This window comes from Dysidea avara, chromosome 13 (genome assembly GCF_963678975.1).
Source record: "Dysidea avara chromosome 13, odDysAvar1.4, whole genome shotgun sequence".
NCBI classification, from domain to species: domain Eukaryota; kingdom Metazoa; phylum Porifera; class Demospongiae; order Dictyoceratida; family Dysideidae; genus Dysidea; species Dysidea avara.
Genome location: NC_089284.1, coordinates 16,206,875 through 16,229,648, shown reverse-complemented (window position 1 = coordinate 16,229,648; position 22,774 = coordinate 16,206,875). Strand labels below are relative to the sequence as shown.

At 39.7% G+C, this 22,774-nt stretch overlaps 2 protein-coding genes across 5 annotated transcripts in view; one reads left to right on the top strand and one right to left on the bottom strand.

The window, feature by feature from the left end:
• Positions 1 to 6,949: 6,949 nt before the first annotated feature.
• Positions 6,950 to 22,351, bottom strand: LOC136243749 (tektin-B1-like). Of its 3 annotated transcripts, XM_066035353.1 has the most exons (11): positions 15,629 to 15,708; positions 15,336 to 15,569; positions 11,979 to 12,155; positions 11,460 to 11,530; positions 11,259 to 11,402; positions 10,734 to 10,848; positions 10,220 to 10,327; positions 9,799 to 9,879; positions 7,893 to 8,035; positions 7,393 to 7,489; positions 6,950 to 7,213 (listed from the first exon to the last, which is right to left on the bottom strand). In XM_066035353.1, exons 2-11 carry the CDS (start codon positions 15,567 to 15,569, stop codon positions 7,109 to 7,111), a joined length of 1,275 nt encoding a protein of 424 aa, XP_065891425.1. In that variant the 5' UTR covers positions 15,629 to 15,708; the 3' UTR covers positions 6,950 to 7,108. The 3 variants fall into 3 exon arrangements, with proteins under 3 accessions (XP_065891425.1, XP_065891426.1, XP_065891423.1); XM_066035354.1 differs by lacking the exons at positions 15,336 to 15,569; positions 15,629 to 15,708 and adding an exon at positions 22,095 to 22,325; XM_066035351.1 differs by lacking the exons at positions 6,950 to 7,213; positions 7,393 to 7,489; positions 7,893 to 8,035; ... (6 more) ...; positions 15,336 to 15,569; positions 15,629 to 15,708 and adding exons at positions 16,622 to 20,534; positions 22,095 to 22,351.
• LOC136243748 (nucleoprotein TPR-like) overlaps positions 16,261 to 22,774 on the top strand; it is a 43,603-nt gene continuing 37,089 nt past the window's right edge. For both annotated transcript variants that reach the window (XM_066035350.1, XM_066035349.1), the window contains exon 1: positions 16,261 to 16,288. In XM_066035350.1, the coding sequence (XP_065891422.1) occupies positions 16,276 to 16,288 (13 nt within the window). In that variant the 5' untranslated portion in view covers positions 16,261 to 16,275. The remainder of the gene's footprint in view (positions 16,289 to 22,774) is intronic.

Sequence of the window (22,774 nt, the reverse complement as noted above, 5' to 3'; positions counted from 1 at the left end):
TCCATATGGGTAACAATTTGCTACAGACACATTTATTATATTGCGCATAGTCATAAACTGCATAAAAAGTTCTTGAATTATGTCTAAGGTGCCTAGCTATGTTCAATGAGCAACACTATAGAAAATTCTGAAGGGGGAGGGGCACTGGCCCCCACCCTGGATCCACCCCTGGAACATATGTACACATTTTAAGTTCTTTACAGTCTACCACAGGTATTTGACTGAAAGTGCCTCAACCCTTCAATTTTGTGGTCTACTAAATTGCCTTACAAACCAACCTGTAGCCACTTTTAAATTTTCTCTTTTACAGTCCATGCATGCCTTAAAATCTATTTATTCTACATAATTATTGGTTTCAAACCAAACCTTGGCTTGCAACTACTACAGTTGTACATAGTTATTTTTCCACTTTAATTCACTATTTCCTTAAAATCATTCCCAGATCTCAATCATTTCTCTCAAATTGCTTCTAGATATGATCTCATTACAGCTACTTTTCAAAAAAAATTACTGACAGAGTATGCCACCAGACCCCCTAATTGGTGAAAACTTCCATCATCCTTCCCCACCAACTGGCACTTTACTAATCAATTTAACTATAGCTACTTGGTATAATTAAAGCATAAAACAGGTATATACTTAAAATGCAAATTTTGTTTAGTTTCAACTTCACATATACATATATGTTACAAATACTCTATTTCCCTCTCTCCCCCCCCCCCCCCCAACCTCAGGTTAGGGGTACTACCTGCATGGTTGGTAGTGTTTACATATAGCATTACGTATAAGGCACCTACACAAACCAACAGATAGCATGTATGAAACTGGAAAAGACCACGTGCAATGCAACAGGAATCAACAGTAATCACATGTACCTATAACATCACAAAGCCTCACACAAATATTAGCTTGTGAAATATATAACTAATATCATGATTAAATATAACACTCCAATGAGATAGCATACAGTGAAATAGTCAGGAAATATTGAGCCCACAGGTTTCTTTGTAGCCCTACGATAGCTATATAATAAGTTTGGGAAATATAAGTACAGCAAACATAAGGTTCAGATGCATATATGGTCAAGTCTAAGTACAACTTCAAATACGTATATAAAATGTGGTATGTATGGTACACATATGGTAACAATTGATGGAATGACATCACAGTACTGTAACTATAAATTGAAGTGGACTTGCTGCATTATTACAGTAAGTGATCAAGGCTAGTGGAGATGATGAAGCATCTTATCCTACTGTGTCTGTTTGCTACTGCTTTAGCTAATAGTGAAGACAACACACTTGATATGAGTCAGACCAGTCCTGCTGCTTCTTGTCATGAGATATACCAGCGTAATCCTACTAGTTGGGGAAGTGTTGGACAATACTGGATAAAGACTAGTGAAAGATTGTTTGAGGTCACTTGTAACATGGAGCTAAAATGTGGTGGCGTTGAAGGAGGATGGATGCAAGTCGTTGATATAGACATGAATTGAGATGATAGTTGTCCAGGAACATGGCACAAGATCACCAGTCCCAGGAGACTGTGTTTAGGACAAGGAACTGTTGGATGTGCTTCTGCACATTTTTATGTGAAAGGAGTCAGTTATGAACATATCTGTTGACAAGCTAAAGCTTATCAAAAAGGAACAACAGGTACATATCACCAAATACAATCCACTGATGCTGCATATGTTGATGATATTTCCATCACTTTATATATTTAGGATCACCACATAAACACGTGTGGACTTATGTGGTTGGTGCAAGTGATGAATATGACTATGACTGTTGGAACTGTCCATGTGCCACTCATCCTGGTCCCCCTCCACCTGCTTTTGTAGAGAATCACTACTACTGCGAATCTGGGGCTGTGGGAACAGTTACTAATGCTTCATTCTACATATCAGATGCTTTGTGGGATGGTACTGGCTACACTAGGAATAATGAATGCTGTGCTCAGATTGGGATGCCGTGGTTTTTTAGGAAACTACCAGTGTGTGTAGCTGAGAATTTTGAAGTCCGTATAGTTGTAAAGATGAGGTCTCTTTAAAACAAAGGTATAGCTGTAGAGAAACTGGAGTTGTACGTGCAGTGATAACAGTTGATACTTGCACAAATGTGCACACGCATTATAGCTAATGTTATATTGAATTTGATGGACTATGATACAATGCACACATCATTTGAATTTGTAGAGATATGTGTATGTGTTGCTGTGTTCATCTTGCAACAGCAAAATGTGTGAGATAAATTTGTGTTACTTCTTCATGTGTATAAATCAACTATTAGCATTTTACAGTGAACATTTAATATGTAGCTGGTGCATTCAATAACATGCATGTTTGAAAATCTTCATTGGGCCTCACTAGAACGGCATACTTACTCTTGTGCGGTATAACATGTTACAAGTGACAGCTATATGCATGAGGTATTTCAAATTAATATAACTCAATGCATGATAAGACCAACATTGTATTTACAATTCAAAGACTATCATTGTACTTGGAATTCAGACTACTTCTTGTCAATAGTGTGGGAAAGATCACTTCTGATCTATCTTTCTGACCTGTTGAGAATAATTCCCTTGCTATATAGTATGTAGATTGAGCCAGGACTAGTAACCTGCAGGAGGCTGTGGTGTGTCTCACAGGTGAAGGTGTGGGCACATGAAGTCCCACCCTGGACCTTCGCCCACTATACGAGACATGGACAGTTGGCTGGGAAAGCAAATTCCAACACCACACACTCACCTGTTCTGTCCTGTTGATAAGCTGCCAAAGATGGCCACACTTGTCCTGAAAGGGATAGTAAAAACAACCACATCAAGTTCCAGTTGGTAAGTGTACCTATGGACTGCCAATCCTCCCTTGCTCTTCAATATTGTCTACTTCACACACTACATTATTTGCTGATGGAAGTGATGGTTGACCTAATTGAGCTGTCTGAATCTCATCTTGTTGGTCCTTACGGATAACATCCCTCCACCATTTCCTAGGACACCTACTAGGTTGGGGTTACTAAACAAAACACTCTTTGGCATCCTGCTGTCTTTCAAGCCACTCTAGTTGCTTCATTCTAATTTTGTCTACAGTTGTCTCCAAATCTCCCCACCTTTTCCTCACTTCTGTCATTGTGATGTGCTCAAACCACTGCTGTCTGTTGGAGATGCCCAGAATCACCCTAATACATCTATGATGGAAGGAATTCAGTGGCTCTTAATAGATTCTGTTCCTAATGACAGCATGGTGGGATGCTATAATTGTTGATACCTATTCCTAAGAAGAATGGCCTTACTAACTGTGATAACTGGAGAGGTATTTGTTTGTTGAGAAAGTTGTGGCTATAGAGTTATACAAGTAGAAGTTGGCTGAAGATGTATCATCGCAGTGTGGCTTAATTTAGAAAGAAGTGAACAGACATGTTAGACAATTAATAGAGAAGTCATGGGAGCATAGATCAAAAGCCTTCTTTACCTTCACTGATCTGAGGAAGGCATATGATTCAGTTTCAAGGGGGAGGCATTGCAGTTAGGTGTACCCCAGCCATTGGTTAACCATTGGTTAGCTTAGATCATTTCATGAAGATGCAAAGGCCAATTAGGTTATATCGAGTGGCTTTGATGAGATCAGTATGCAGAATGGGTTGAGACAAGGTTGTTGTATGGCTCCAGTTCTGTTTAATTTGTATACTTGCTGGTGAATCAAGTATACTACCATAGATGTTAAAGGCTGCTTGTAGTCAGGGTGAAATTTTAAATAGATTGCTTGAACTAGTGCATGTCATGATATGTGGAGAGAGGGTCACCTCCCTCAATGAATCTACCTGTCACCATGTGTTTTGTCTTTGGTATGCAGACTGTCAAACCAAAGTTCATGCTAACTTGCTGGCATGCCTTACACAAAAACCATTCCTCGGCTAGCCTTATGGCTGATGCATCACTGCAAGCAACTACAAACTTATGCTTATCTCTCTTCTCACTCATGCTCAGCCACAAACTACAATTTGTTTCTCCTCTCAATCAAAGATCTGATCTTTGTAGCACTATCCTGAAACCAATCAGGCTGTCTCCTGTTAGAATATCCTAAATCTGCTCTAGCCACTTCACATAATGCACCTTTCATTTTCTTGAATGGCACCGTCATCATTTCATTTTGTCCCTATAACAACTCATCTACTGTCATCAAATACCTACCCTTAGCTGTCAACTCTGCTTGGTGACTTGGTCATCTGCAGTTTCACCTTGAAGACTTGAAACATCCCACCTTTTCACATTCAAGATAACCTTTGATTGAGTTCTTCTAAAATACTTCTTACTACCAACTGCATGCAAACTTTGCCCTCAATAGCCTGTGATCACTATTACAACCCATCATCTAAACATCGTCCTTTTTTGTGATCACATAATCAATACAACACTACTTCTGTCATTTAGGATGTGAAACCAGGTATTACACACTGTAGCCTTATTTGTAACCAGAAAAGACAACTCTTTACCTGCCTCAATTAAATCACCATAGCCAAAAGGTTCTCTCTCCTACCACCACTTATCATCCATGCTTCTGGAACCGACACGAGAATTGAAATCTCCTAATGTTCATTTGCTGGAGTCAGAAAGAAAGCATTTTGAGAATTGAAGAAACTATTCTTCTCCTCTCTACTTCCAGCAAATGTAGGTGCATAACAAGAAAACACCTGCAGCCTTCTGCCACAGTCCAGTGTAGCAGAAGTCAATCTAGATCCCTATGCTTTCCTCCAGGCTTTTACCGCTGGTCCTCACAGAACTAGAACTACACCTTCTCCTCTCTGATGACTCCCTCCTGATGTAGGCACTGCCCTTCCTGATGATAAAACAACACTGTCTCCCACCATATACATTTCAGCCCCAAACCACTTGGTCTCTTGTAGTCCCACTATATCAATACAATATTTCTTAACTCCTCTATAACTTGCATGGATGATTTTTCTTTCATCAGTAGTAACAGATTCAGCACTCTGTTTAGCAGATTCAATTGAACCCTCTACATCTAACAATGTTCTGACATTATGCAAAATACCAACATGAAAAAAAAAAGTTTTTGATTTGCTCTAAAGTGTACTAAAAGACAGCTCACCCTCTGAAGGGTGCAACACCTCTACAACATCCTGTACTCAAAACCACAAAATTCCTACACTCCTACACACACTCCTACACACACACACACACACACACACACACACGCACACGCACACGCACACGCACACGCACACACACACACACACACGCATGCATGCACACACACACACACACACACACACACACACACATGCATGCATGCACACACACACGCACACACACACATACATGCACTCATGCACACACACACACACACACACACCTGGATTTCAGACCACCTTGACAGATCTGCTACTATAGCAGACGGAATCAATCAAACACTGCCATCATTTTCATGATGTGGATACTTGTGCCTTGACAATGACATGTCCTGGCAACGCTTAACTGTTAAATGGCAGATGGGACAAACTATTAGTTTCTGCTTCCTACTGTATGTCTGGATCTGATGCTATCATACCTATGTCTAGCTTTATTCTGAGGTCTCCTGAAATGTCTATTACATTGATCACATAACAACTCTAGCTGCACTGGTCCAGATAATGAAGAGGATTCCACGCACAACTGACTCCACTGATCTTTTTCTTGTGCTACCACACACCAGTCACTTTCATTACATTTAAATGTTTCAAATCTTACCTCACCCTATCCCACCAACAAAGTTTAACTCCATGTGGTGGATGATGTTGAGGCAACCACTCAAATAGCATCTGTTTAGGAAGACAATGGTCACCCATTCTAGCTAGCTGCCCAGCCAATGAAGCCTATGATTGGAAATGATGTCTGCTAAAGACACTGGCATTCCCATCCTACTCAGAACATCCTCATTACTAATGTGCTGTGCAATCAGTTCGCTGAGCCCTAGAAATATCCAAAATTTTCTTCAAACAACAATGATGGAAAGCTTCCAATGAATGTCTCCACCTCATAAAGAAGAACTCCCATTACTACAGCCTGATACACAATGCTCTTAGTCATTATGGGCAAAGAACTATCAAATCTATGCAAAGCTCCAAACACCACAGCAAGTAACAACACAGGACACTCTAGCAGGCAACTCTGCACTCACACCACCATAGCATTCCACTACAGATCCTAGGTAACAAAAGGATGTCACAGATTCAATAATACCATTGCCAATATAAATAGGGTCCAAATCACACTGAGTCACACTCTTCCCAGCAACCTAAAAACTTGGTCTTAGGGATACTGATATTAGCTCTCACCACCCTATCCCATGGTCTTAACAATGCTGTCCTTTATAGGTGCCACAATTGCAGCATCATCTGCAAAGCAAAATTCAGTAATCCAGGATGACAAGGGTACTCGCTGACAAGTTTCTCACCACACTTATACAGTAGTTTAACTTCTAGTGTTGACAACGAACACACCAACACCGGATACGGTATCTAACGGATTGAGACAAGGATGTGTTCTCACCGCAACTTTGTTCTTTTGTTTTTTAATATGGTTATGAGCACTGTTGTCACCAACAGAGATCCCAGCTTGCATGTTTTCATGAAAGTACTTGATCATACACATACACACGCACAAAAGCAAAGCGCTTGGCAGCAGTGTGGAACACAGCTATTGCCACCCAGTGAGCCAGCACTGGGATGCCTAAGACACTTAAGTTTAGTGCAGGGGCAGGACTAGAAATCTGCAGGAGGACCATCCAGGTCTCATGAAGAGAGGTCACGGAACCCAAAGTTTCACAACACTGCTAAGCGAGACAAGGACAGTTGGCTAGAGCAGATTTAGGATATTCTAACAGGAGACAGCCTGATTGGTTTCAGGGACACACACACACACACGCACGCACACAAATTCATACACCTCCACTACACACACAATGATGGAAAATGCACTAAGTGTACAGTAAGTATGAAACTGATCAAAATCTGTGTGGGACATTATAAAAAATAAACAGAGCAACAATCTAACATATTCTGAAACACGTTGATATGAGTTGATGTATAGTCTTGTCAGTATCATCCTACTTATCATCAGGTTGCTTGTCATCTTGGGCTGGCATAAACTGGGACAGGTCACCTCTGATCAGTATATCAGCATTGGGGTGCTGTTGTAGCTTCTCTCTGACCTGTTGGAAGAAATTCAGTCAACATCAACTTTCTATAAACTGCTGATACAAAATATAGTGTAAGTAGCAGCAATATCACCACCCAATGTACAGAGTTTTAACTATCCACTCTAATAGAGTGCACACATGTTGACCAACTAAATACTCTAATAGTACAGTCAGTTTTAACATCAACTAACCTTCATGCACTGATTGTCCAGTTGTAGTGAGTTGGTCTTGACAGCTATCTCACTGTTAATACGTTGTAATGTCCTCTCCAGTGTACCCAGTGCCTGACTGGAAAATTGTCACATATGGTAAAAAGCTGTACCACATAAATATGCTATCATTAAAATGTTTTGACCAGGTAAATTTGTCATCATTCACTGTTTTAAAATCTTTATCAACAACTGTGCATTTAGAAACAACCTGTTGGTCTCATTGTCTTGCAGTGATTCACAAAAGGGACTATCAATCATTGTATGTCTTTTATAGAGGTGATGTGTATCAACATATTACATGCAATGTCTTTGTTTAAATTTCAAATGCGTTTGCAGTGCTCCAGTAGTTTTCAAATTTCAGCAAAAAGATAATATACTAATAAACTTCAAAATTGTACATTTCCTATTGATCCCATACTAAATTTAAATTTCAAAAGTTTCTAGACGGTAGCACTTATGTGACTTAACCACACACTTACTCTGACACATCCCGCTTCCCTGTGAGCAGTTGCTGGGATGCTCTTATCTGTCCTACTTCATCCACCAGATTGTACTGTGGCTGATCACGACATAACTCAACGTTGGGACGGTACGTACGATTTTCCAGCCTGGTTTGTGCCACCTATACCAGATAGGAATTCCATGATGACCAATAAGACAGGACTACAAACAATTCTATATACCCTGTTTGTTGTATGCACTAGTAAGCTTAGCTGTTTTTGCATGGGTTACTTTACGACAATTTCATTTTTACATACCGTAATTTGTTTTTTTTCGTTGTATGAATATTTCTTACATGAAAATTTTTACATACGATCAAAATACTCTAATAGGGCAGTCATTCACATAAATCATACGAAAATATTTTTACATGAAAATTTTTGCACAAACATAAAGCAAATTATGGTATGCTAGCTAATAAACAAAAATTATAATGTTCAAACAAATGTGACAAACCCTGCTATTTGGTCAGGCATACTCAATAAGTACTGTACAAAAAAATTACTAAAAGTGTTCAGACATTAGCCATAAATGGCAGATGTCTGACCATAACTTTCAGGCTCTGGGCCTTGAATTCAAAAGTTCGGGTGAAAAAAAGTTGTGAAATTAAAGGTGGCAGCCAAGAAATGGTTGCAATGATGTTAATTCCAATCAGCTTTAACAAGAGTTCCCTCTCTATTTATGGACTCTTTATTTTAATAAGGCACCCCTGGCCATTACTAAAATTGAATGGCTTTAACATCAATGCAGCCATTTCTTGGCTGCCATCTTTGATTTTACAACTTCAGCCTGCACCCTTTTTTTACAGCTCAGATGTTTTACATGGATTTCACTTTCAAGCCAACCATAAACTTGCTTTGGAACTTAATTTCTTCATGGTTAATAGTGTTGTATTTGATAAATTTTTGTAATACTGTTACTTCTTTTTGTATTTTAAATATTGCAAACCCAGTTATAAACTGGTTTTGGGGCTTGTTTTTACCAAATTTCTTATCTACATGCACGATGATGATATTTGCACATTTTTTCAGTCTAATAAAACACGCATACATGTAGATCTATGAAATTATGAACTTTTTAGTATCGTGTATACTATTATAAGGTAGAAATTAAGTGAGCTGAGTAGCTGACAACAGTGGTTTAGTGGTTAAGGGTTGGGAATTGATATCCCTGGTATGAGCTTTGAACAACTTTTCTTGTAAACATTTTTGTGCACTTTGTTGCTCAGTGACTGTTCTATTAGAGTATTTTATTACCCCACGATTTTACAATATGTTGGTTTTTCCTGTGTAACTCTGTAGCCATCACTGAAAAGCTTTGAGCTTTGATGGTTCACTTATATACAGACTGATTATCAAGTCATTCCCTTAGGTGGTTTATCCTGCAGGTGCGACAAAAATTGGTCTTTTAAAGAAAATTTCCCATAGCCAACATTAAACAGATTAAATATGTCCATACCATATTTAACAGATTCATACCAGACTTGGTACGTCAATATGTCGTGAATGTACACTAAATCTCATGGCAATCAAATTGCATATCTGTGTTTTACACTGGTTTTGTGAAGTGTACGAAAAAAAGTAGAACAATTAAGCTGCCAGAAAAACGAAAAATCTAAGCCTAACTTTGAGTTCTTGTATTTTTACAAATGCATAATGTGATTTTAGGAATGTAAGGTACCGAAGGTGGCCAGCAGCTATAATGCAAAATTGTTTGCTATCGAGTAGGGATCATGGAGTTATGCATGCCGAGCATGCGAATAAAAAGCTTCCTTTATTCCAGTCAATATAACTATCATGTGGTATGCCAGCTTTCTTGGCTACCCGACACACTAGTGTGTGTGTTGATCTCTAGCAATAGTTAGTACACAACATCAATCCTTACCATCATGGGTGGCAGTTTTTCAGCAATGGATTGTGACAGTCCTTCGATCTCCTTCTGCATGGCAACAATCTCATCTTCAGTCTAGTGAGCACACACCGAGAGCAATTATTAGTAATTATCATCATGACAAGTCAAGTCTCAAACTAATATTGTAACACCCCAATATTACTATACCACTACCTATAGTGAATAGAAGCCTTATAAGGGCCTGCATATATACCTTGGTTAAACACTTCCCCTTCTGTACTTGAGTGGTGCCACAATCACTGAAATATCGTTTTTTGGGAGTCAAGTTTGTAAGTCGCTGCATCGATTTTTTTTAACCAAAGTAATAAATGCAGTGGCATTTAACCAAGTACAGTACAGTACATAAGTATATTACACAGGTTGGTCAAGATGCTTGTATTTTTTACACACTTACATTCTTTTTCTGCCACTCCAGTTCACTTTTAGCCTCCTCCATTTCATGTATTCTCTTCCTGAAGGCATAGTTGGTGGTCTTCCATTGTGTCTCCAGGTCATTGTTAGTCTGTTTGATGGAAGATGCGACTAAACATGTGTACAGTGGAACCAAGAGTTCATAATATAACTCTTAGTCAAAAAGGGCTCTCCATAATGTGTGGACACATCTTAATAACCAGTCCACGGTCCCATTTGTATTAGTATACACACACTTAGACCCCTGGAATTAGGACACCTCACTAATAAGGACACCTTGATAATCAGGGACATAGTCCCACTGGTATTAGCAGGTGTATATAAACTTGATCCCTGAAATCAGGACATGTTGGATACTTCAGCATGGTCCCAGGATGTAGGAATTCCATTTTAGCTTATACATTATTTGCATTACAGTACTAAGAAACTTTGTGTAGTCCTAGTACATGATCGTGTGCATGAGGTGTAATTTAGGATGGTACAGGCCAGTATCTTACTTGTTGAATAGTGTGCTTCATGGCCTCTCTTAGCTTCATGGATGCCTTCATCTCCTCCTGTGCCTTTAGAGTATTGTAGGTAGAGAAGTTATCCCAAGTTGTAGGAGTGACTATCCTATATAAGAATGTGAGGTAGGAATCTAAGTACTAAACAAGTCACTTCTGCCACTGTAGAAACTCTGAATTACTAACTTGCCCAGTGTTAATTGGAATAAACACACAATGTGTAGAAAGCTGTACATGTTCTCTGTGATATAAAAGGTCTTATTCAAAAATACGATGATAGAGTGGCTGTTTTGTAATGATAACTCTTGTAGTATACTAGTAGCTAATGGTAGGTGATTGCCATACTATATATGGCTTTAACCATCTAATTCTTCACAGCAGTGGTACAGCAAAAAGCAGGTCCATGTAATAGGCATAGTTCTGCCTACAATATTCTATTAATTAATTAATTAATCACTGCACTGTTTTAGTTCAATGCCACGTTCGTGTGGCAACAACTATAACAACTATTACACTGACCCTTTCTTTATTCTGGTTGGATCACTGTGAAGACTAATGGTGGCTGAAGTGTTGCACAGGTCAGTGCAGTCCTTGTCAATGTCCAGTGCTGACACTTTGTCAGTGATATCAGTGTGAAGCATCTGATGGACATCTTGTAGGATACTATGAGAGGGAAGACCACATATGTACTCTAATAGAACACACAGTATAAACACCTACCATAGTTGATCAAATCCTTCGCTGACTTTTTGGCTTAGTAGCACTCGAATGCCTTCAATCACCTCCAACTCCTATAAATTATTGAGATAAAAATTAAAGACCACAAGCACTAATGGACCAGCATCTTTTATGACAAACTTTGAAGTCCACATATTTTTTGAATTATATCAGTTCATACCAGTAAGAATATTATGAACATACATGTTTATAATTCTTATTTTGAGCACTCCTATAACAATTCAACCATGCAGGTATCATTGTGATAGTTTTAATTATTAGTGAAACCTTTAGTCTATATAGAAAGGATACCTTGAAATGTGGACACCTTAATAATCAGGATACTTGTACATGGTCCCGTTTGTATTAGTGATCACACATTTAGATCCTGACATCAGGACACCTCCTTACAAAGACACCAATGATATCCCCAAGCCCAAGATTCCTGGTTCTACTCCATCATAGACATACAGTTGTACAGTACAAGACGCAATCTTGATACAGCTTTATGCTTGTACGTACCTTGTTCAACTCAGCTTCAACCTCATCTCTGACCATGTCCACTGATACCCTCTGTTCCCTCAAGGCAAGGCACTCCAGCACAACATCCATTGGCAGAACTTTAACCCCAAATGCTAGTTCAGTTCGGCTCTTGCAGTCAGTAAGAACACTGATCTCTGCTTCTGTGTCCCCTAACGTCTGTAGAAATGTGATGAAGAAAAGACAACAATTGCATAATTGTGGTCAGGAGCTCATCGAGTCCGAAGGATGAGTCTGAAGCTTTTCATCGAGTCCAAGGATGAGTCCAAAGTTTTCAACTCATACTCCAGACTTGATGAGCTCCTGTTGCGGTGAAATATCTCATTATATTTCTAGTGATTTAACTTCCCATGATATTGCAACCACTACATAATCACAGATGACGTAATGTGCAAGCATACATATAGTGTATTTATGTATTGAGATATACTAATCATGCATGCACAATACAACTGGTGATGAGGCTTGTGATTGCATCATAGGATGGCTACTGTTAATTGAATTGAAGAATTCCAGGAAGTGAAGGATGATGGACTTTCCAGTTAGTGGCTTTTCTATAATGACAAAACTGTTATCACAGGGATGTTGGAGCAGGCTAAAGAGTGACCTTGGAAAAGAAAGTTACACAGCGCAATGGAGTTTGATGTAACAAAGAAGGACAACATTAGGGGCATTCCCCCAGGGAAAAAAAAACTTAAGACAGCATTTTACAACTGTTATTTAGTAGCTACTTTAGGTGACTGTTCTATTAGAGTGGCAGACTGCTTCATCATATTACAAACATTGAAGTGGGAGGGACAAAAGCACAACATAACTACACAAGTAAAACATAATTACACACCATACAATAAATGATCATATAAATCATTACAGAAAGAAGACAAATTTAGGATTGTGGCAGTGTGGGGACATCTGGTGTTATAGGAATATAAGGATCCAAACTATCTAGGAGGGTCTAATGAAATCCCTTTACTGTACTGATCTAACATAGCACACAAGGATCGGTGCTGAACCAGCATTGTAGGAGAGAGCCAACCAATAGCTTGCTGAGGATGAGAGATGTGATCAGACTTTGTCAAGCCACAAGTGATATGAACAGCCCTATTGCGAAGCCTTGTAATTCTACGCAGAGAATCTTGATGCAATGCGGGTCCCCAAACTGGTAGAGCATAGCTAAGCTGAGAGAAAATAAGTGACTCCACAAGCATCTTTAATACCTGTGTTGGCAAAATCTTTCTATAATTGATGCTGTATAAATAATAAGCCATACTCTTGCAGATATTTGCCACATGAGAGGAGAAATTCAAGGTGATGTCAAATATTACTCCTAAATACTTTTGTGTGCTGAGATGTGACATAGGTGTTTCATTAATTGCAACTGGAGGCACTATTATATTCCTTGACCTAGTGGAAAACCACATGACACTAGATTTTTAATATTAAATTGCATTTTACTGTCCTGAATCCATGTTGATAGTGAGTGTAGGTCAGCATTTAATAGATCCCCAACAATGGAAGGTGATTTTCCAGAGCATATTATATAGGTAGGTATATATCATCAGCAAACTGTAACAAACAGCTATTTTTAACTTTTGCTGACATGTCATTAACATATACCAGAATAGAGCAGCGGGCCAAGGGCACTTCCCTGGGGAATGCCACCTAGAACTGATCCCCATTCAGAAAACTGATCTCACGTTGCATTCTTTGACTAAGATAATCTATAAACCATCTTGGTTCTTTTCCCAAAATGCCTAAGTTGGACAGATGTTGTAGCAGTATTGAATGATCTAGAGAATCAAAAGCTTTCCTGATATCAAGAAAAGCAGCACAAACTGATTCTCCATTGTCAAGGGCTTGAGTGATGGTGTCAACTGCATAATTTGTTCTGGCCATGACGATAGGCACCTTGAAGGTTATGATATAACCCCGGTTACTTACCAAAAAGGAATTCAGCTGATTACTGCTATCTTTTCTGCAACCTTTTGTAAGAAGAGAGCTGGAATACCATCTGGACCAGCAGATTTCTTTGTATCAAGGTGTTTTAAAGCCATTAACACCTCTGAGGGATGTTGAAACTGAAAGATAGAAGATGAAGCAGAATCTGACAAGGAAACTGGAGGTTCATAAGAACTAGCAGATTGATGATCTTTTGATATAGCAACAGTACGAAAAAAGTCATTGATGTTGTTAAGGGATAGGTCTGAGTCCAATGATGATTTGTGAGCCAGTGGTTGTCGACCAAGCAGTGTATTCACCTCCTTGACGAGACTTCAATAGTAGCTTTTTAAGATAATCCAGTTTAGCTAAGCGAATCATAGTCTTCAAACTGTTTTTAAGGTACTTGTAGTGGTCAACGTCAGCAGCGGCAGAAGAATGCTCAGCAACATGTTTTGTTTTATGCTTGGTTGTAATAGCAGTGAGAATTTCAGTCGTCAACCATGGTGTTTGCCTCTTAAAGTACTTACAATTAGTTATTTTCAAGAATGAGTAATTTTCATGGAAGAGATCTACACGCTGGCCTAATGGACATTACCTATATGGTATCCGCTTATCCGATACTGGCTACACAGCAGTTCAAAAAGAACAACAATTTCTGTACAGCCTTTAACTACTAGATGTAATTGCAACTTTGTATACGTATATCTGTGTTTTTACACTTCAAAACGGGAGGTTTCCACACAATAATTAGAACAGTATAATAAGTATATAAATCACAGTGGTATGCTGTGAATACAACCACATACACTGAATACCAGCTGTTAATAACCAACCTATGAATTGTGATTGCTCAGTGTAGCCATTCTGTTGATCTGGGTCCACACACACACACACACACACACACACACACACACACACACACACACACACACACACACACACACACACACACACACACACACACACACACACACACACACACACACACACACACACACACACACACACACACACACACACACACACACACACACACACACACACACACACACACACACACACACACACACATAGCAAAACAAAGCTTTCAGCTTGTGTGCTACTCAGGCACTATGAGTCAGCACGGGCAGATCCTCCTGTAACCTGAAGAAGGCTGTGCCATGTCTCACAGGTGAAGGTGTTGGCACCTGAAGTCTCACCTGGACTATACCTACTATGGGACATGGACAGTGGGCATTTGCTTCCCCATGCAGGTGTTACAGCTGGGTGGGCTGTGACACCAGGCCACGAGGTCCCCATTAAACAGCTAGGTAGACTGGAGCACATACACACACACGCATGTTATGGCAACTCATTAGCAGTGAGCTACTGGTCAATGACATCATTAAGTTTGTTTACCGTTTCCAGCGTATTTTTCCAGGTTGTGATGTCCTTCACGCGGTCTTGGAGATTCGTCTCTGTGTCGTGTTGGGTCCAGCGTGTCTTGTTCTCTGTAAGGTTTCGAAGCTGCTGGCTCTGTTGTCGTGTGTCAGTGGACGTGCCGCGCTGGCGTTCCGCGCTACTCGACATCATCAATTTGGCGGTGGACCAATCTCGCGGGGCATATCGGGATGGATATTGAGCAGTAGCCATCTAAATAATATTAAGATTCGTATAATCAAAAGCAAGCCTTATTCTTCATTGCACCTTACTTTTGTGTTCTTGTTGCTATGGACACCAGGCAACTTTGTTTTAAAACGCGCTGGAAATTAATATTGATTGCGCCTATTTAGCGGCGTGCGCGTATACGGCTCAGTAGTGCAGCAGTAGGTGCCATTCTTCGCTTACGTACGTGTCTGTTACAGTTGGACACGTACTGTAAAATTGCCGTGTGGGGGGAATACAGGGGTTGACAAATGCTAGTGTCAAATTCGTCCTAAATGCTGGGTCAAAACCCTGCCACGTCCCCACTGACCTCTATACGGGATTTGAATTGGGACAACACAAGGAGGTGTCACTCCAATATACACTGTACTACGATCTGCGACCGCGGTCAAAGCTAAAGGTCAATGAACAAGACCGATTTTTCAACGGTCAAGCTGTTTTCCTAGCACGGTCAAAGCTTCGCGAGTAAGTAGTGCACGAAAATATAGCGAAAATAAACGGAACCAGGTCAGTGGTCAAGACAAAATTTCGATAAAAGTCAACGGCCAAAATCGAAAATCGATCTTGACCGCGGTCGCAGTACAGTGCTTATTGGAGTGACACCCCCTTGCAACAAACTGCCAATGTCAAAAGTATCAGATGTCAGATCCCCAGTTGGTATATTAGGACCCTCAAGGCGGCCATGGATTGATAGATGCATAAAACAGGTATGACCAGTAACCACCATGCACTGATGTGCTAGTACAGGGGCGGATCCAGGGGGGTTCAAAGGGTTCCATGGAACCCCCCTTTGACTACTCGAAATACTCTAATAGAGCAGTCACAGTATTCTTAAGAGGAGCAGTGTAGCAGGCTACATGGTTATAAATAAGGAAATATAGTTGGTGAGGGGCAGCTATTGTCAGCAGGTGATGACCTTTTTTTTCTTTTTTGGTCTTCAACTTACAGCTAGGCTGAAGTTGCAATTCCAGAGTGGAACCCCTCTTTTAAAAAGTCTGGATCCGCCCCTGTAGTAGCTACACTACCTGCTTGCATTATACTTCAGTTCATACTAATTAATAATAGGGTGCACACATGACACTTGAAGATAACTAAAACTTGTAGTCAGCTTGTCTTGCAGTCTGCTCATCAGTATAACTTTGGAACACCTTATCACTGTTATTAGGACCATCATTGTCTGAATATGACTCCAGTACTCTTGCTGGAACATTCTCAAATGACTGATATCCTGTAGTTACAGCCCTAGCCTCTTCATAATCTACCTTCCTACACCGATACAACTTGTGAAGAATCACCAAGGTAATATAGATCAGTGGAAGGTAGAGCAATACTATTTGAGTGGCTGAAGCTAGCTGGTTGATATTATCAGAGTCAGTTACACAGAACAATTGGAAAAAGCTGATGCTGATAAGAGCTGGCATTAGGGCAAGAAGAAAAATGTCAACTTTGTTGTGTAAGGCTTCCTTGTATGGTTGTACCATCACATGAAGTATTACTATACCAATACAGAAGAGTTGCTGCAGAACGTATTGCTGTTGTACTTCAGCAGTATATGCAAAGATGGTTACTAAAATCAGGCGGTAGACAAAATAGAGTGGAGCAAAATAGTGATACTTGTGCTTAAAGGCAGCTTGAAGAGCATCAAAGAATGGCATAATCCTGTGGACATGTAGTCCCAGACAGTTACAAACACGAGGGTACATAAAAATTATAACTAATGGCAGTAGGATGAATACCATTAAAACAACAATGGCTGGTATGGCATAAGGTAAGTGTCCTGGTCCAAAGTATTCTTGAGTTCCATCCAGATTGGTCATGACATCATAGTCTCTGTCACCAGGACCAGACAGATATACTGGTGTCAGTATAGACAACGTTACTGTAGTGAGTTTTGCATATGACAGAATTAAAAAAGTGACCAGTCCTCGAAAAAATGATTCATTTAAGGAGATATTAGGTTTTATTCTGTGATATATCTGGCACAAACAATTGCCCATTCTACCTAGACAATTTCTCTGGCCCATAAAAACACAGTAGCCTGAAACATACATTACAAGCCATACAAGAAAAATAATAATTACGGGAAGGAACCCCACAATGTAATCAAATGCAACTGAGGTGAGAGCACTCTTGTATCTAATTGTACAAACATCAGGGAAACTCTCTAGTGATTCAAAATACTCTAAATTGAACACTCCATAGCAGAACTGGTAAACATCCACAAATGGTCTAGCAGCACTTGCTATAGCAATTTGTCCACTAGCTTGCAAATCAAGAGTTGGCAGCATTTGTGAGAAGAACACAAATGTGTTCAATGGTCCCGAAGCTAAGTTGATATCTAGTAGCATAACAGTGATCAAGAATATGACAAGTGGAACATACTTGGCAAACAGAATTATCACTTTACCATGGAGTATTGTACATTGGCCACATTTATGCACCTTTGAATTAGCATATATGTAATATTCTGACTTACACTGACCACATAGAGTTCCTTCTCGATTGGTAGGAGAACAGATTAAATTATTAAGCTCTTTGTTACTTGCTTCAGTTGGCAATGCAAGTTTTTTAGTTCCATTAGTGAAACAGTAGCTTGTAGGACACCTACCTGTTACAAGAACACTATTATTTCTGATGTAACCAGCCCAAAAGTGTGGCTGCAAAAATGCTTGCAAAGTTGCCTCATTGCAATAAGGTATCTCACTGTATCTTTCATTTTTGTCATAGATTGAACACCTGCACTCACTCTTGGAAGGATCAGAAGTTTTAGGGAGGTAGAAACCTGGTGGACATCTGGTAAGAGTTGTGTTCAAGGAAAAGGATAAAATTCGTGTGGATATTGTTTGAAAATTCAGTTGGCTTGTCTGTCCTGGAGATCCAAACACCTTTACTGATTCATCAGACATGTACGTTGAAGTATTAGCCACCACCACTGAGTCACTAGTACTATGAACAAAAAATACTGCTTTTCGATGAGCACCAATATCATCTTCAACTATGAAGCTAAGGTTGTGTAACATTCCTGGGGCAAGGCTCAGGGTTGATAGACTAACATTAACATATCGTGGATCAGTAGCAATGGTGTTATTATCAAACTTGTTATAAGTAAAGACATTGTTCCAGCGAAATGTTTTTCTGAGCACTTCGGGTGTTGTTACTATTGAAGAATTATCCCATGAGCAAGTTATTAAAGTGGTGCAGTAAATGGCATGGCCAGGGTTGGGTGATGTATTGTTTATAAATGTCAAGTTTGCTTTCCAATCTGTTGGCGGCAGTTTGTAGTCATGATAACGGATAAAACATTTACGAGAATTTACATCTCTTAGTCCCACAGAAATGGAGTAAATGGCTCCTCCCTTCTCTGTAGCTGAGTTTCCCTCAAACCACAACCTTGCATTGGGATAAATACGGAGCCATGTATCCCCTAACAATGCCATCGCTCCTCCTCTTAGTCCACAGTTACAGAAAAATATAGCTGAAGCATTCTGCCTGAAATCTATAATGGCATTTGTTGCGGTTAACGCAGTACCATTATTTTCAACAAAATAATTATCTTCTTCAAAGACAAACGCAATACCATCAGAGTGAACAGTACCGAGACCAATCAACTGTATTGTCTCAGTTGTAAACACATTATTGTTATGTTGGAAAAAGCTACAGTTGATAAATATTGGTGTAACCAGTCTACCATCTGGGACATCATAATAGGATGAGAGATCAACTGCACTTCCAATGTGGGAAGTGTTGTTTCTCCATGTACAACTTCTTATAGTGATTCCATTAGTGGCAGTGAACACATTTTTTTCTCGGTTAGTTGACAGTGATATCCCACCACCATAATAAGCAGAATTGGAATCAAATGTGCAGTTAGTAAGATTAAGAATGTTTCCAGGACTGTTTATCTGTGGGTAGTAGTGTACTCTAAATGCACCACCTCCAGTTCCAGTTCTAATAGGTACATAGTTAAGAATGAAGTGGACATCTTTGACAACTACATGATTGTTCTGAGCAAAATCCAACAAGTCCACAAGAATTCCACCACCCCAGACTGCTCCATTGTTTTGCATAAGACAATCAATTATCACTATAGTATTGTTAGTAGCGTTACCTTTGAAATGAATAGATATAGCCCCACCACGACCAAACTGTTGGTGCACATGGCCAATTGGAAATATAAATTTGGTAGTGTTCTCCTTAATGGAAGTACCAATATTGTCAATAAACGTACAATTGTTAACAAAGTAATTGGCATTGGCTTGCTCTGAAGGTTTGCATGCTTCAAAATCAGTAGTGTTAGGTTTGCAGAATGAAAATTCTATGTACAATCCTCCTCCTCCTGGAACTATTCCCACGTTTACTTTATGCACTCTGTTATGTAAGAAGTGATTGTTTGTTATGGTGACCATTCCTATTGTGTCATACATCATCACACCAGTCCCTGGTCCATCACGTAATATGATGTCATACATTGTTACATCACTACAATCCAGAAAGTAAATACCACACTGAAATATCAAGGTGTGGTTGTAGGTACCATTTTGTGTCGTACTGTTCCTCCAAGCACCACACCCCACTAAGGTCAAGTTGGCAATAGTGATGTTGTGTATATTAATAAAAGCCAGGCCAGCATCATTGTCACACGTGATAATAGTGTTAGCAGATCCATCTCCTACTATACTAACTGACTCCATTCCATACATGGTCATTGCATCATCATACGATAATGTGTAGTTAGTACCAGCACTTATAACTAGTGTGGAACCACTTCTCATCTCAGGTAGGGCAGGTTGTAGGTCAGTACATGGACTGACTAGACTGCAGCAGGTATCACTACTGTTGCCAGTATGTTCCACTATTACAAATGTATTAATTCTGTAAGGCAACATGGAGTATGTTGCAATCACTAGTAGCAGCCACCAACTTGACATTTTGAAACAGTACTAGTGCAACTACCTGAAGAAAAAAAATTTTTTAAATGTGACTAAAAGACAACAGAAAGAAGCTATAGTATATACAGTACATTGACTAGTGCAATAAACATACCAATCAGAGTTTCATTTGGTTAGTCACCTACCTTTCTAGTACCTTAATGACCCAATCAAGTTTCATCAAGGGTAACAGTGGACCTGGGGAACGAGGACCAAATTTTCTTTTATATTTTTCACGTAATATGTGTGTAGAATACAAGTCACAGTACAGTGTCTAGTTTCACAAGGCCAGACCATGTTTTCTCCATCCAGTGCCATAAACAATGTCACAATAATTAAGTACCTTTGAAAAGGGTCTGGACTGACATCTGGTTGGTTATAATAGGTGACAGCTGGCCACTCATGCTGCATGATTAGCCTATTATGTTGCCTAGGTACTAAGTTTGGAAACTTCAGTTCAGTGAAGCGACCACTGCTAGAAGGTTACATAGTTAGCTTGATAAACAGACTTCGTGGACACAAAAATGTACCCCCATGTGGCTGGAGGTTGCTAAACATTCCAGACCCTTTTCAGAGTAGGTGCTTATCATTTCTAATTGATATAAGAATCGTGCGAGGCACTGTGATGATGAAAACGTGGCCTGGCCATGTGAGACTATGGATGCCATGACTTGTAGAGGTATATCTATGGTACAAGTTTTTTTTGAAACCATCAAATAAGATGAAGTGTTAATATAACCTCGGTCACATGTGATCACAAAGACCAAAGTCAAAGTGGCATGGCATGGCATGGCAAGGATGGATATATATAAAAAATAAAATAAGTTAATTAGCTCAAGTCAGGCTGCTGCTGCTAGCAAAGAATATTCTCTGAGACGTGGTGATAGCAATTGCTGCTGCTCTTAAGTGTTGGAGTGGGAACAATGGCTAAGGCAGCCAATTTCAACAGTGTAGTGCTGACTCACGAAGCCTAAGCAATCAAGCTCAGTAACTATAAATTTTTTTGGTACTCGGGCAGGCTTTCCTTCTTTACATGTATAGCAGTAAGGTCAGTAGGAGAATTAAATTGGTAAGTGAACTAGTTCCAGTAATGAGACAGTTTTCAGTTATTCATTATATAATAATGTGAAGTGTATAAAATCCCCCATTGGTCTCCAAGTCCACTGTTTATACCAAACTTTTTATCAGTGGGAAATTTTTTTGTCACAGTGTAGCTAGTAATTATTTAAGCTGGAGAACTAGCTACTAAGTCAGTGGTTCATCAATTTAAATCAAAAAAGTAATACATGCAAACTCGAAACACATCACATAGTGGCACAAACCAAGTTCAAAATAGCTACAGGGATCTCAGGAATGATGAGTCCTTTCAGGCTACCAAGGCAACATATCCCGCAAGGACAACTCTAAACTGCTAAACTTTTACTGTGACATAGAGCTAGTAGCTATGAGTTTTCAATGGTTGTGATGAGCCCAGCAAACTGAAGCAGTCACAGTTCCATGCACTGTTCGCTCGCCACTGTTGGTCAGATTCATGAGATTCACTAGTCAGAGTCAGTCAGCTACAGTATACAGCACATGCACTAACCACGTATCTGTGATTTTGCCTCGGACTTTGCTGCCCCGGCCTGCCCGACACTGAGCGGGCGGTCAGCACGTCAGTATTAATACACTACTGCAGAAATCAGCCAAGATGACGACGCTCCACTGTCCACTCCTCACAAACCCGCATGTAGGATGTAGGACATAGAACATTCAACTTGAACTTAACACCTGTCAGTGTATGTCACGTCCATCAACATCTTGTTGTGGTGGCTTGTGTGGTATTTTAAATTCCCCAATTGAATTGGGTCATCACTTGGTCACGTCACGAAGCCGGTTTTCTGCAAAACCTCGACGATGGCTCCAGATATAGTTATTTCTTCTAATTGGGTCGAAACCCCCACGAGGAACAAGATTCAATGACAAAAGTGGATCGCCGCCCGCCCCTTTTGACTACCGGACATCTGCCAACGTAAATGCTATGGCTGACTTGGCTACTCCCAAAAGGTCCAGTCATGGATTTTTCTCCTTTCTCCACCTTTTCAAACATACTTTCTGTAACAACTTTAAATAGGCTGTAGGACCAGGAGTCCGGCTCCTACAGACCTTCACACTTGTGCTGTAAAGTTATTGATAAATAAAATTAATTAATTAATTAAATAAATAAAATTAAAAAATGAGCAAAGCTCCTCACCAACTTCGCGCATGCGTTCAACATCTTATTCA